The sequence below is a fragment of the Archocentrus centrarchus genome, chromosome 17 (genome assembly GCF_007364275.1).
Source record: "Archocentrus centrarchus isolate MPI-CPG fArcCen1 chromosome 17, fArcCen1, whole genome shotgun sequence".
NCBI classification, from domain to species: Eukaryota; Metazoa; Chordata; class Actinopteri; order Cichliformes; family Cichlidae; genus Archocentrus; species Archocentrus centrarchus.
In genome coordinates, this window is record NC_044362.1 from 32,768,089 (window position 1) to 32,784,390 (window position 16,302).

The 16,302-nt window shown below is 45.1% G+C and overlaps 1 protein-coding gene across 2 annotated transcripts in view; it reads right to left on the bottom strand.

Moving 5' to 3' along the window:
* Nucleotides 1-14,324, bottom strand: part of adcy8 (adenylate cyclase 8 (brain)) — a 115,412-nt gene extending 101,088 nt beyond the window's left edge. For both annotated transcript variants that reach the window (XM_030751896.1, XM_030751895.1), the window contains exon 1: nt 12,310-14,324. In XM_030751896.1, coding sequence (XP_030607756.1) covers nt 12,310-13,209 — 900 coding nt within the window. In that variant the 5' untranslated portion in view covers nt 13,210-14,324. The remainder of the gene's footprint in view (nt 1-12,309) is intronic.
* Between the last annotated feature and the right edge of the window lie 1,978 nt (nt 14,325-16,302).

Sequence of the window (16,302 nt, forward strand, 5' to 3'; positions counted from 1 at the left end):
GACCCCTGCTTTAGGCTATCCACCTGTATGTCCACCTTTCGCCACCATCCCAGTTAGAGGTTTATTTGACGCAAGGTTAGTCAGGGTTAACCCTAACAGGTTATAACAGAGGAACCATAGGGCCAAAATGCATTTAAAATATTTCACTTGGAAAGTAACAACTTTTATTTCCTCACTCTGTGCCTGTTTATGGCAAAAACACAACCAAACCCTGAACAGGTCGCTGGGGTCTTGGTATATGTTGACAGGATAAATCGAGCAGTGCGTCATGCAGAGTTCAAATATTCAGCTGGCTCATATTCAAAGTCCAAGCTGAGCCTGTAAATATGAGGGCAGCATTTGAAGTAAGTGGCTGAGCTTAAGGTAATGCTTTGGGCCGGGTGGAGACCTGGCCCCTCTTCAGGTTAGGCATTTGAACTGAGTGGTTCGGTTTACAGCAGGACATCACTCGTGACATGAAATGCTGCCTTAAAAGCAATAAAAACATTGTGATAACACTTCAGATGATTCAGATGGTTATTCATCCACCATTTAATGATTTCAGGCTGGACAGAGAGGGTGGTGCTGATGCTGCTTCTGCTGTCAAAACCTGCCAATGAGCCATTACTGGCACCAGATGAATAACCACCTCAATCAAGCACACACAGTAATATACAAAATGATTGTGTGGGGGTAAAACCAGTGATTTATTTCTACATGCAGATGCAGCTGTGAGAAAACATTTCTGATTTGTCTTTGCTGTTCAGCTTTTATGTGCAGCTTTGTTTTTATTTTCTAGAAAAGGTTGTGATCAGCCAGTGGCACCGAGGCTCAGTCACAGAAAACCCTTTTCTCACATAAACGCCCAAAATCAAAAATGGAAATGAAAGCAGAGAGTGAGATGAAGCCAGTGTCTTTGAAAAGGGTTGTTAGCATTCAGAGCCTTTTAAATGTTAAAGCAGACAAAAAAAAAATCTTGTCTCGGGGATGGAAAATGCATGCATGTTGTCTCTGTATGAAATCCAAACTCGGCTTTTTTCCCCTCCTATCTCCTCTGTGCAGGAGGCGCTCTAGGTAAGCTGAGTGTGACCTTGAAAGAGGAAGCTGCAGCGAGATGGAGAGCAGCTAATCGGCGGGTACGAAGCTCTCGCTGTGTGCGCGTGTGTGAACAGAGCGAATGAGACACAGTGCTATTGACAGGTTTATAACACTCTTAGCGCCACACAAATTCTCCCCTGACACCAAAACACAAACATCACCATTCACACGCACGCTCGTCCACTGGCCAGAACAGTGATTTACTGATGCTTCTGTTCATTTAACAGCGAGAAACAAGGCTAAATGACCTCTGCACAAAGGCAGCTGTCATTACAGCCATGATCGGAAAGTCAGGATCAGGTCTGCTTGGAGTCTTTTCAACAGGGGAAAAAAAGAAAAAAAATGGGGCATGACAGTGTGAAGGTTTTAAGGGAAAGGCACCGATCAATACCGCAGCCTTCGATAGGATAGACACAAAGGATGTGGGGCCAACAGGGGCCCGGCGAAGCTCTGAACAGACGGAGGTGGATCGATGGAAGTTATTCTGAGTCTGACAGAAAGAATCAGGCAGAGAATCGAGACAAAGACGACGGAGCTTGGAAGCCTGGAAATGGCTCTTAAATGATAAAACACAGAACTGCATTAACTAAACAAAGACAGCGCACCATTCGAGGCGGAGAGGCGGACAGCTCCGAAACACTACTTACCACTTTTCCCTCCACCGCTGCTGCACTGGCAACAGCGAACAAAATCCAAAGAAAAGAGTTCGAGTTGTTCACGGTCTGCTGTCTGAAACCACGATACGAGCTTTGGGGGGGGGGGATATAACACGAAGGTAGCTCCTCTTTCTGATCTCCACAGTCCCGACCAGAAGGAATTATTCTCCAGAATTTTATTTAAGCAATCAGATTCTAGGACTTATTTTATTTCAGTGAGAACAAATGCATCATTCATTCCAAGAAGAGCATGAAACACATGATGATGTGATGTAGTAAAAAAGTGTCTAGCATACACTGTACTTGACTCATTTTCAGCCCTGTAGAAGCAAATAGCTCGATCTTTAATAGGGCAGCTTTGCTGTTTGGTTCCCACGCTGAGTACTTAATGAGGTTTTTCAAAGGAGATTCATATAAGAAAAAAATTAATTTTGATTCTATTTTTTTCCAAAGCATCCAAGCAAAGCTGTCTGGTAGTTGAAGCTATGGTCTATTACATAATAAGAGACCACAGTTCTCACCCCATGATGAGGGGGACAGATTCCAGCCCCCCATTCCCCCACCCCACCCCCAACACAGAATTGTATACTCAGAAGAAGATGGATGGATGGATGAATGGATGGATGGATGGATGGATGGATGGATGGATGGATGGATGGATGGATGGTGGTAATACCCATACCCAGGAATATATAATTTTTGAAACAACGACACAATTAGAGGCATAATTCTTTAAAAATAAAGATTAGAACAATACTCGTCCATTCAGCCCTGTTTTTTCCTGTGCTTCTGGTGACTTGGTGCCATATCTGGCTGCTGATCAGAGTTAAGGTAGACTGCCAATGTTTCTGTCTAGTTTCTGCAGACTTTTCTCAGCTTCAATCTGACAAACGTAACACATTTTAGACACAAATAATTGTGTTAGCCTGTTAAATTAACACTGTCTGTTAATGCTGCAAACAGGCGAGACTGATTCCATTTTCTGTCCAGTTCCCCCGTTAACATTACTGTTTTATTATTAGCTATAGCCAATAGCCAATACCTTAATAATAACTCAACAGGCAGCTAATGTTGTTGAGTTGGAAGCTTTACTGACATCATGAAATTCTTCAATTCTCTGAGGGTCTTTAAGATGCTGTTTGCAGCACTGTCGTGTGACGTTGTGTGTCCACTGCATGAATTAATCTGGTACCTGTACTGTTGCAGATGAGTATCCAGTCTGACCAAATAGCAATTTTCAGTATCCTGCTTACAAATGCTGCCTACAGTGCTAAAAACAACAACAACAGGAAGCACTGTCATGTTTTCAGAATAAGAATGGTTTCTGGTTGCATAACGAGAGCTCAACAGCAATATTATCATGCTGACTTTGGTGTTGGTGTTTAGGTCTTTGTCATTCCCACCAATCGATATTTATGAATAGCTAAGATGAGAAACTGAGAGACACAACTCGGTCATACGGTAGACTTGACGTATCCCCACCATAAAGCACAGCATGATTTATCCCCGTTTTTACTATAATATGTCCATAACTTAAAAAATGAGCATCATGTTGTATTCAATAAGACTTCAAAGCAGGAGCTGAGACCATAAACTCATCAGGAAAGTGTTAACTGATGTCATAGTTCAAGTTAGAAGAAGTATCATTTTCTCCTAGACTTGCAACCATAAGAGTCGCCCCCTGCTGGTCATTAAAATGAATGCCGGTCCCTGAAATGTTGGCTTTGATTATCAATTTCATTATAAATAACAGTCTTGGGTCCATCAAATATAAACTAGTACAGAACAGTTACCAATGCATTAGATTACTTCCTATAATAAGGACACACTCGGAACCACAAACCGCCTCAAAAAATGGCTTAAAAACCACAAAAAAAGTTTCTGTTTACTTTGTGTTTCTGGGAAATCTGATAAATCCTGAACTTCCTTTTCAAATAAAGCTGACATCCAGTCTCGTCCCCTCATCGTCTCTTCTCTCTGTAGCCTACATGTATTTTATGTTCTGTTCACAACATCCTTAAGCAAACATCATTAATAAGCACAGATTAGCACCACTTGAGTTCAGGATGGTAAATTTCACAGTGCGCCCAGTCTTCCTAACCCCAGGAGTTCAGTGTGAGCCGTCCTAATCCTCCCTCTGCTGCTGCTGCATCCATCCAGCTGCACGCCTGCTGCACGGCTGCTGCACGCCTGCTGCGTCGCTGCGGCCGATTAAAGGCGAAATATTAAGGCGTTCATATCGCAGGTCAGCTGACAAACTCGCAGTGCTAAAATAATCCGTCCGGCTCGCTGACTTTCCAGTGAGATAACATTTATAATAATGACACAAGCTAAGACTTATCACAGCACGAGAGGAAGCTAATTAATAAATTCATCACTGAACTTCAAAAACACTCCTACTTAACAGCAGCTTATGCAAAGCATAACTTGGATTATTATAATATTAATGCAGGGATCTGAGGGGTCGACAAACTGGCCTGTAAATGAAATGACTAATGTGTCCTTTGGCGTGATAATATGTTAGCTAAAAACAACCCTCGTGACATGTTTGTTCTATGAACATCATTTGATGGGACTTTGGCTCATTTTTACCGGCTTCACACTAAAATTAGAGCCACAAAATAATTTCTTGATTATCTTCTTGAGCATTGAAGAATTGTATCTTCAAATATCGTGCTCTGTCCAAAACCCACTGATATTCAGCTTAGTGGTGAAACTGATCTAGACCTTCATAAATGTTCTTTTATTAACCTTGAACTAAATAATTGATTGACAGTCACTGCTGCTCTGCTGTTTGGTGATTTGGACGGAGTGACAGCTGGAGGGATTTGTGTGCATGTATCCGAGGAAGGAGGCACATTCCCACTTTCCACAATAAACAGTCACATAAGAAGCTGCTGTAAATTATTTTAAACGATGGTGCTGACTGTGCTCGCTGTTCAGCAGCAACTAAACTTTCAAAATAAGAGCTTCCAGGTGTGTGGGAAACACTGCTCTGATTGGCTGATTGACTGAAATGCAGCCATTTTATGACTAACAGATGTTTAAAAGCAACAACATTTCAACCACATTTAGCCTGCAAGTGAATCTTCTAAACTCTAACTCGTGGTCTTTGTCTGTGGATGAAGATATGATTTTCTGAAAGCTTCAATATGAAGCTAATCAGTGGACCTAAACTCAAATCAGAGAGCCACTAAAAATCTCAAATAATTTCAGGAAGTTTGCCAACAACACTCAAAGAAATATGTTTCTGATAAAGAATGGTAATCTGATAAACATGTTACAGTGTGACTGAAGGGGTTAAGAGATTACTTCAACAGTGACCTATTGACAGAAGTGAATGGAAAAGCTTTTATGGACTGCTGACTCTATCAAATATCAGGGGTTTTATTGAAAAGTCATTAAACTGTAATCAGTTACTGCAAAGCATCAGCCTCTGAATCCAGCTTACAGCAGCCCCTTTAAAACGCTCGACCTCCGACCTTTGCTCAGAAAGGCTCACTGGTTCGGTGGCCGCATCACATCTACAGCCACACAGAGAGGCGACAGCATTCAGCGTGACACCAGCGGGAGGGCGACGCCTCCAATCAGGCAGCACTAATCTCACTGAGCATGCTCAGAGGGCTTTTATAAGCATTTATGCTGCAGCACTTAGAGTTTCCATGAAGTGTCTGAGATACAGACGGGTGACAAACTGAAGAAAATCCTCGGCCCTTTCAGTGAGAGGCTCTGTTACACTGTAGTTAGGGTCCACCAGGGTCACTGCAAAATCAATACTGTAATGTTCTGAGTGACGGCCTTTATCCTAACACCTCCTCATCACCTCCTTTAGGAGGTTTTGGAGCATCGCGTTATAAAAACACTGAGGGAAAATTAAGAAGGGAAGCAGAATTCCAGACTTGGCCAATCAAAAAGCAGGGAAGCGGTTTCAGTGAAATTGTTGAAGTTATCCAGACCACAGACTGCATCCATGGACTGCAGTCATTCCCCCACCATTGCCTTTGAACATACCTAATTTTGATGTCCTTGTTTAATTTCAGTGTCTTGACTGCATTTGCAGTCATTTATGATCATGTTAGACTGAAGTTTGCAAAATTATTACTGACGGGGGGGCACGTCTAGCTGGTCTTTAACCCACCAGCTCTCTAACACAAAGCCTGTGTGATACTGGATCGCACCAGTGTAGGAAGAGCAAAGCTAATATCCTTGCAGGCTGCATCGACCTGACGTGTAGTTACATTTTTTGAGAGGTGGGCGTGAGGTCACATCGTATGTTACAGCGTAGGGTTCAGAGGGGATTTACGGTTACGTACGTAGGACCAACGCAGAACTGTAATTCAGGCCTTTATTAGATTTATAGAGCGCTAATTCTTTTTGCATATAAACTGTAAGAGTTACACTTACATATCACACATTCAACGTGTCCCAGAGCACCGTTTCCTTCCACTAATGAGTTTGAGGAAATCACGTAAAAAGTGTACTCAACAAAATTATAATCCAGGTGTTTTATAGATCCAATCAGCTGCTAACAGCTCTTCCTATGTTGGAATATCCATCATCACATTGTCAGCATTGAACTATTCATCCATCCATCCATCCATCCATCCATCCATCCATCCATCCATCCATCCATTTATCCATCCATTTTCTTCCACTTATCCAGGGCCGGGTCATGGGGGCAGCAGCCTTAGCAGAGAAGCCCAGACCTCCCTCTCCCAGCCACCTCCTCCAGCTCATCAGGGGGAACACCGAGGCGTTCCCATGCCAGCCGAGAGATATAACCTCTCCAGCGTGTCCTGGGTCGGCCCCAGGGCCTCGTCCCATTGGATGTGCCCGGAACACCTCACATAAGAGGTGCCCAGGAGGCATGCTAGTCAGATGGCCGAACCTCCTCAACTGGTTCCTTTTGATGTGGAGGAGCAGTGGCTCTGCTCTGACCCCCTCCCGAATGGCTGCACTCCTCACCTTATCTCTAAGGGAGAGGCCAGCCACCCTTCGAAGGAAGCTCATTTCTGCCGCTTGTATTCGCGATCTTATTCTTTCAGTCACTTCCCAAAGCTCGTGACCATAGATGAGGGTAGGAATGTAAATCAACAGCTTCATTTTCAGGCTCAGCTCCCTCTTCACCATGACAGACCGGTGCAGCGTCCACATCACTGCAGACGCAGCCCCAATTGTGAACGACACTGGCCGTGCCCGGTGGTAGATTGCAAATTGCGGTGAAATAATACTGTAGTGCAGCGATCTAGCAGGAGGCTAGGGATCAGTGATGGGGCGGAGTGCACGGGGTGCACGCCAGCTTGTTAATTGCAGTGATAGAACAGTTTCGACGGTGAACCGGAGAAATTTTCAGCCCGGCGCAAGACGACCTCAGCATGGCAAGTTGGTGTGATCAGTTTCTCTCCACTGCTGCCCCTGTATGGGAGTAAGAGAGCCAAAGCAGAGCACAGAGGTGGAAAACAGACAGGAAGAAGGGTGGGTGGTGACCAGCGTCAGTAACAAATCATTAGCCAGCAATCGAGTGTTGAATAATCTAAAACCAAAGAAGGACAGATGCTAACTGATCTCCAAATATCTGCAATATCTGTTTTATTACACACACACACACACACACACACACACACACACACACACACAAACAAACTCAAAGATATTGAATTCATAATGATGAAAAGCAGCCAACTGAAAAGCTGGAACCATCTGCAAGCAGAAATCTATTCAATGGATCGATTAACTGATTAGTCATCAGCTCCATTTTTATGACACGAGAATAAAATGCAAAATAAAAAAGAGCATCCATTCAAAACACTAATGATGGTTATATGACCCGTATACAAAAATCTGGCAAGATATGTTTAACAATAACTCTCCTTTACAACACTGAGAACTGCTGAGCTGAGATCAAACAAACTGTATCACAGGAGATTTTAACCTGCACATCAGCACCTTACTTCAAATACACCGACTTCCTTTCAACTGCTGAACAAATAGAAACTTCCAGATGCTGCAGATGTAGGATTGTGTAGGATACGTCCTTGAAGTCTGGACGTGCTGTTAGGCCTGATTGAATCATGTTATTCCCCAGCAAAGAATCAAAGTGACGTGAACAGTAAGGGTGATCGGGTCAGCTGGAAAGCATCTCTGGACGGAGACACGGTCAGCGAAACAGCGGTTCGAGTGTGTTCTGGATTTGTGATCTGTAACCTGCACGAAGCCAAGAGAAACGCTGCAGTGCAGGGCTGCTCGATCACAGTAAAGATCATAATCGCGCTCTTTTGGTCAGCAATTGTAATCTCTAATGAAAAGGAGTTTAATAAATCAGGAGAAAAAGAGGTGCAGACGAACATATATTCATCTGGTTAGCTACAGGCTACAGATTTAATGACCTTCTGTCCACCATTGTGGCTCAAGCTGGACTAAACTTTGAGTGAATTTAAGCTTTTAGGGAGAGGTGCTATAAATGCAGCCCTATAAAAGAAAGGGGGGGGCATGTGACTTATAACAAGACAGAGAAAGATACAGAAAAAAGTAACTGCTTTATCCGAATCATCGTGTTTTAATAATCAGAGGCCAAAATCTTAATTAAAATTAAAATCCAATTAATCTCCCTGTCCTGCAGCAGTCGGGGGTGGGGGGGTCTCTCTGGATACATTTCTGAGTCAGACTCCACAAACTTTCTAATTTTTGGAGCGCTGCGGGGAGCCGAATGTTTTCCCAAAGCTTTAAACACAGGTGAAGAAGGAAGAGTCAGCACAGCCACAGCAGACACACAAACAGATCCCTCCACATCAGCCCACTCTGGATAAAACCACGGACACGCCGTATGTACACACACTGATCTGGAGCCTTGTGCTGGTGTGTACTTAATTCATGTCTCTGTTTAGATTCACATTTAACCCCATAATAACGTATTTCTAGACCCCCGTCACGTGGTTCTCCGTACGCCTTTCAAATATCATAAATCACTGGGACATCTGCGAGAAATGAAAGAGCCGACAGCTGAATTACAAAATATATTTCTTAGCTAATTGCTGATGTGAGGCGCCTAATTGTGAAATGAGATATGCACAGCACTTGAGAACATTTGACACTCATCTTAAGAAAATACATGGAGTCAAAAGCAAAACACATCCGAGAGCCTCTGTGACGCTTTCATCAGACTGCAGACGCAGAATCACAAGATCCTCAGTCAGTTAAACACACTCCACTTCAGGTGAGAGCCTTCTTCCAGCACACACACACACACACACACACACACACACACACACACACACACACACACACACACACACACACACACACACACACACACACACACGCGCGCGCGCGCGCACACACACACACACACACAGAGCTGCATCTGCAGCATCCTCCAGCAGAGTCACTTTTTGCTTCTCTGCTGTTTCTTGTTGATCGGTGCCTCATTAAAGGTGAGGATGTTACTGAGGAGCCCATCCCAGCTGCTGCAGGGTGAGAGGCAGGTGCGCCATGGACAGGTGTCCAGTCTGTCACAGAGACAGACACCCATTCACACTCACCATTTAGAGTTAACCTAACCCCACTGACCCCACGTCTTTGGACCGTGGGAGGAAGCACCCGGAGAAAGCTCACACAGACACAGGGGAGAAGATGCAAACTCCACACAGAAAGGCCCGGGCCAGATGGTGGATTTGAACCCAGGACCTTGTTGCTGTGAGGCAGCAATGCTAACAATCATAACTCAAGCTTTTAAATAGCTGGTTCCTAAACTCTGCGCTTACTATGATTGCCACATTAGTCATAATGATAGTATGGAAACAAAAATCACACACAATGGTTTCTAAGAACACAGCAGGTTTACTTTAATAATATAAATTATGGGCTTCCTACAGCTGTACACAGCCACATTCTTACTACTACGGATCTAAAATCAGTGAACTTAACCTTTATATTCTGCTGTTCCTTATTTTCTGACATAAATAAACTGTTCCAGTGGTGGATGCTCATATTACACATGGTCAAACTTTCACATAACAAGGTCCTTCTATGTTTAAGTAACCACTTTGAGTAAAAGAAAGCTCAGACTTTTTCCTACTCTTGCCTTTGTATTGTGCCATGAAAGTTGATGTCCCTAATATGGTGCCATGGAATCATGGCAAAGGGAGCAAAAACTGCTTGTTTCAAACAGAAGATGAGCCGAGGGGCTGCACTCAGGCCCAGTATCACATATATAAGAATTATTTTGAACTATGAAAGTTACTCTCAGAGTCCAGGAATGGGAAAAAATGGTGCTGTAAATGAGCAGGTCCTCTCTAAACTAAAGCCAACAATTCAGAGAAGAAAACCTCTAAGCCTCAATAATTTCTCCCTGTGTTCACGAGAAAATCCTCAGATTCTGTTAATAACACACAAATCATGTTGTCAGAATTCAGCTGATGAATAATGATGTTGACTTGAAATTCATGGCACTGCTTTTATGATCACTTCAAAACACATGACAGCAAACAAGAAGAGAACAGTGAATGGGCCGCGTTTAAAAGCACTTTTTCAAGTCTGACTGAACACATTAACTGCTGTAATACAAAACACATTCACCCATTCACATTCATCACTCTAGAAATACAGCACTTTATCACACACACACATGCATGCAGCAGTGATGTTAGGGGCAGTTTTTCCATGAAACCACTGACTTTCTGATTGGTGGATAAACTCGCTCCACCTCGTGATGTTTTCAACAAGAAAGAAGAAAACAAAGACAGGAAACACCTTTTTACAGCCCGACAGCGCAGCAAGAACATCATTTAATTATGGAGGCCTCTCCAGTACCAGGACAAACTCCACTGGCTGCTTTACATCAATTCAAAAAAAACCCTGAACTTAAAAAAGTCATCACTGTGCCTGCATAAACCTGGAAATATTAATGCTGCTGAAGAGGGTCAAAGTTCAGTGCTTCAGATTATCTCTTCGATTGTTTGTTGGCAGAATTATCCAAACATTTTCACCAAAATTACAAGTGATTTAATTCTGGGGTCACTCTGGATCTGAGCCCAGGATATCTTGGAATGATTCTTTATAACTGCAAGGTGTGGGCAAACTTTGATATATGGAGGTATACAATTTGTAGACCGTATACCTGCAAATATTTTTTTTTTAAAAACTAATTCATCTGAAGTTTCCAAAAGCAGACCAGAAGGCGGAGCCTTTAGCTATCAGGCTGTGCTGCTGTGGAACCAGCTCCCAGTTTGGGTTCAGGAGACAGACACCCTCTCTATTTTTAAGATTAGGCTTAAAACTTTACTTTATGATCAAGCTTATAGTGAGGGCTGGATCAGGTGACCCTGAAGTATCTCTTAGTTATGTTGCTGCAGGTCAAAGAGCACAAAACACACATGGGAAGTGGAAAGAGGAAAGTGGCCACTCCCCTCTTTTCTCTGTTTTTATGCCTCTGCCTGCATGTGATTAACATTTGTCTGCCCTCTCCTGCAGTTTCTGCTTTGTCCTGTTTGTTGTTTGTAGTCTCTCTTCGCTTCACCTTTTCTTTTTCCTCCCCCTTAAACCCCAACAGGTCGCAGCAAATGGCTAAAACTGACTTCTAAAGCAAAGATTCCACAAAACAAACTGGGAAAACAAGGAACAGCTGAGGTGTAACAGCTCCGTCCGTGAGGGAAAGTTCAACGAGGGGCCACTAATGAATTACAGCAACACGCCTCACCCTCTCTCACCATCAATCGGATACTAAGCAGCAACAAAACTGCTCAGAATCTTGTAATGCTTCCTTAGTTTGGGCTGCTTACAACCACAGCAGATGATCACGTGAGTCTTTCAGTTGATGTTGAAAGAAAGCAGCAGTTACTTCAAGCTTTCTGAGAAATCGGTGCTCATTTCTTGGTGGTTTCAGAGGCTCAGACATGATGGTGCCATCAGACTGATAATCAAAGGAAAGCACACTTAGGAATACTACCCTCTCAGCTCTCTGTTCACCTGCACTATTTACATGTACCTCCTGGAATTTAACTTAATTTACAAAGAAAGCTTTAAGTTAGAGTTTTCACCAGTAGGGGGTGCTGAACCTGTGTGGAGCTCAGCTGCATTTCAGGACCTCCTTTGTATGTGTGTTTGTGCGTTTGTTGGACAGCTCCTGGTGCTGAAACCTGCAGCACTCAGCAGCAGTCAGTCACACCAGGCTGATGTCGCAAACCAAACTGACTTTCATTATTAAAACACGCAAAAATAAATTCACCCGAGTCAGAGTCAGGGAACCAGAGGTGACACAAAACAGCTCAGCAAAACTGATTCACACCTGTTCGTGGAATCTGTGCTCTGTGAGACGGGGAAACGTGTGCCATCTGAACATAAACTGCTCCCGAGTTTAGTTGTAGGTTTTTGGAATCAGGATCAACGGTTGTAATTAGGTTGAAACAACATTACACAGCAACGAGTTTCGGTAAATAAGAGCAATCCGTAAAGAAAATAAAGTTTCAGAGAGGAGAAACAGGAAGAGAGTAGATAAGAATAAAGAGGTCAATAAATGCTTGCATAGCGATGAAAGACCGAGCAGAAGAAGGGAGAAGTGATGGAAGTGGTGAAGGCTTACCTGGTTGGTGGAAAGCTGCACATTCTCGGAGATGAGCAGCTGGACCAGGATGTGAAGCCCCGAGGTGAACAGGCCGGCCAGGATGGCCCAGGTGAGCGGCAGCGGTAGCATGCTGTAGGTGGCGAACAGGGTGAAGAGAACATACCCCACCCCGTCCCCCAGCAGCCCATAGCCCAGCCCTGCCGCCAGGATTTGTGTGGCCATGGCCACCCAGGTGACCACGCCGCTGTACTGCAGGTAGCTGTGCGACGTGGTGTCCTTTCGCACCACCACTAAGGCACAAATGACAACTTCGATGCCCGTGAAGAAGCCCAGGAGCGTCCCCTTAATGGGGTCCATCGGGATGGAGGCCAGGGTGAGGTGCAGCACCAGCAAGGTGAGCTTGGTCACCACATCCAAGATGTTCATCACCACCACGGACTTGCGCCTTTGGCCCAGAAAGTACCGCTGGTACAGCCGCTCCAGGTCTCGGGACTTGAAGGAGTTGCGCAGCGTGGGGAAGATGACGCCCCGGTACGTGTAGCCCCAGTTCAGGAAGAAGTCCGAATTGCTCGGCGCACAGTCGATCTGCAGGAAGCCCAGGTCGCTGCTGGCGCGCTCCGGGAATACTTTGGTCCCGCCGTTGTTGTGCCGGTCTCCGACCGACGTCCGCCCCGCCGACTGCTTCCGCGCGCCCTGGCTTGGGTCGTAGGGCTCGTCTGGACCGATGCCCTTCACCCCTCCCCCGCCCTGCTCGTGGATGAAGCGCTGCTCGGTGATGTGCCGCACCGCGTTCTGCCACAGCAGCCGTTTGGGTCGCGCGCTGCCGCTGCTGTTGCTGTTGTTGCTGCTGCTCGGGGTCTTGTTGATGGTGTACAGCTCCTCGCTCGCGCTGGAGCAGCGGACTTCGGATAGCTCCATCACCGCTGCTGCCGCGCGTCGCCCTGTTTGTCTTTCTTTTTCTTCGCCTCTCGGCTGCACTGATTTATAGGCTCTTAACCCACCCTTCCCGCTCGTTAAGTAGCTCGGCGATTTTGGGGGGAGACGACGTCCTCTCGTGCGCACTGAACCGGGGGCGCGTGTTTCTCTCTCGGGTTAGAGGTCATTGTCACGCGAACGATTCCAGAAACAAAAAGGCGCACATAAATCCTACTCGAATGGAAAAGCATCTCCAAGATGAACCGCGTACATCATTATAATCATCACCACCAGGCGCCGTATCTCCGTGCTGAAGGGGAAAACACAAACACACACACACAACAAAAAACAATCACCGGCGGCGTGTCCAAGCTCGAGCCACCGCGCGCCAAACGTCCGCACCATCAGGGTGCCGCGGCGTCGCAACGAACCAGGATCCGTGAAAAACAAGGCGGCGGCAAACGGCAACCGGCGGCAGGCGGCAGCTTTCGGGGGCGGCACAAGATCTGATTTTCAACTGAACCCCCAAAACGGCTCGTGCGTCGTTGGCACAGCTGGGTCCGGTTTACATGGCCATGCGGCTGTAGAGCAAAACAACACACATTTTCACATTAATTCCAGTCTTCTGTACGGTACAGTCACACGCGTACACACGGACACACACAAAAACAAATCCAGACAGGGTGAGATCAGCAGCTGGGAGAAGGGGCCAAAAAAACCCGGGAAAAAACGTCCCAAAATATATTTTGTTAAAAACCCAAAGACCCAGCCACAATTCAGAAATAACTTGTTGTTGCGCGGGAGGCTCCACAGACAGGATCAACGTCTAGAGCGCGAGCCGCTCAAGCCTCCTCTGGCCTCTCCATCGAAACGAGGTGTCTTGGATGCAACACCTGGCTGTGGGAAGGCGGCCGTGAGACGCACACCCGCCCTCCGTCACAATCCTACTCGGTTTTCCGTCTGAGCAGAGCGCGCGAGGCGGAGAAGCTGGTCTCCATGGAAAGCGTCCAGTAACTGTCTTCTGCCTCCGCGTGCTGTGCGCGCGAGGCTGAGAGAAAGCGGAGCCTCCTTCCTCCTCCTCCTCCTCCAGTTCCTCGTCCTTCGGCGAGCCGTCTCTCTCCGCGTGAGAGCTCCAGGGTTTAGCTCTGTCTTCTCCTCTTCCTCCTTTTTTCCCCCCTTTTTTTTTTTAACAAAAAAGGGCGTGCAGCAGCACCCGCGTGGAGTTGATTTGCAGAGAGCGCGAGACTGGTCAGCGAGTGACACCGCGGAGAGAGCGAGTCAGCTACGCTCTGTTTGACGTCACACCTCCGTGTGTGTGTGTGTGTGTGTGTGTGTGTGTGTGTGTGTGTGTGTGTGTGTGTGTGTGTGTGTGTGTGTGTGTGTGTGTGTGTGTTAACCGTTCCTGTCATCCCACGCTCTTCTCCTCCTTTGTCTTATTTCATTTTCGCTCTCCTTTCTTTTCTCCTCCCTCTCTTCTTAACTGCCCGAATCTGTGAATAAACTGCGTGTCGCTTTAGAAGAGCCTACACACTGGTCAGGATTTTTGTGGTTTGCTCTTTAGGATTTCACCTTCCTTGAGCTAAAGTGGACTTATTATTATTTTCCCCATTTTCTGTCATATTTATATACTGTTACGGTGGAGGAGGCTCATACTGTACTAGTCCAAAACCTCCAGGGCTGAAAAATCAACCCAATGCAGAAGTGGACTGCAGTTCCTCTAGTGGCCACCTGGGGCTGGATCCAAAAGAGAGTCAATCCCTAAAGAGTCCCATGTTAATATGCCCGTCGTTACAGCAGAAATAAACAAGCTACAAAACACGCTGTAGTCTCTGTAACTAATTCCACCCTTTATCACATGTACAGGGCTTGAATCTTTTTACAACTCACTCAGTATCCCACCCTCACCCCGTGGGGGGAATGTGTTTTTAGTATGTTTGTTTGTTTATAAACAATATTACAGCAAAACTACCAGTCTGATTCATACCAAAAGATGGCCAGTGATCACCTCATTGAATTTTTGCCATAACTGGGTCAAGGGGGGAAAAAAATCTAGAAAAAAACATCACTATCTTTAACATAGGGTAAAAAAAAAAAAAATCATGTCTCCCTCAAAACCTACTGAATTAATCTGATATTCTGTGCACAGCTGAGAAGGGCCAAGAACTAGAGCCAAACTGAACACCATCTGGATCTGATCCAGATTCTGGATTTGCAGGCTACTTGAGTTTAACATGGGAAACTCAATTTAAGGAATATTTCTGGCCATATCTCATCTGAACAAAAGACACATCATCCTCATCAAATGATTGTTGCAGTGGGAATAATATCACTATTGTCCACGGACATGTAACATTTGATCAGGATATGATCTGCGTACAAGAATATATGAAGCATCTTTTGACTATCGATGCGATCACTCAATTCCTCTGTTATCACCCACCCAACAAGTTGCACATTTTCTCATTATAATAGATAAAGCTGTCTATTATATCTATAAAATCACCATAAAATTAAAGTTATTTTACTTCAACTTTTTCAGTTGAGTTAGAGGAGTGACTGCTTTGATTGACAGGTGTCTAGACACAGGCAGCTGTTGCTGCTTGCAGCCTGCTTGGCCTCACCTCCACCAGCTCGAGTCATTAAGTCTTCTGACCATCTTTGTCCTGTTGGTGCCTTTTGGAGCATTTGTAACGGAGCTATCTGTTAAACATTAAAACCTGCTGTGTGATAACACCATTCAATAGGATTGTGTTTCAGTTTTGGTGACTGAAGTTGTAACATAGATTATCAAATAATTTATGCTAACTAAGCTGATCACTCCAATCTCTTGTCCAAATGTGTTTACTTCTATTCAATTTTATTTATATACAACAAACAATCACCTCAAGGTGTTTTATATTGTAGGTAAAGACCCTACAATAATTACAGAGAAAACCCAACAGTCAAAACGACCCTCTATGAGCAGCACTTTTAAGTCCATTTTAACAGGAAGAAAAGAACCTCCAGGAGAACCAGGCTCAGGGAGGGGCGGTCATCTGCTGTGAGGGGGCTGAGGGGAGAGAGACACACTGTGGAAGACAGACAGAGATTAATAAT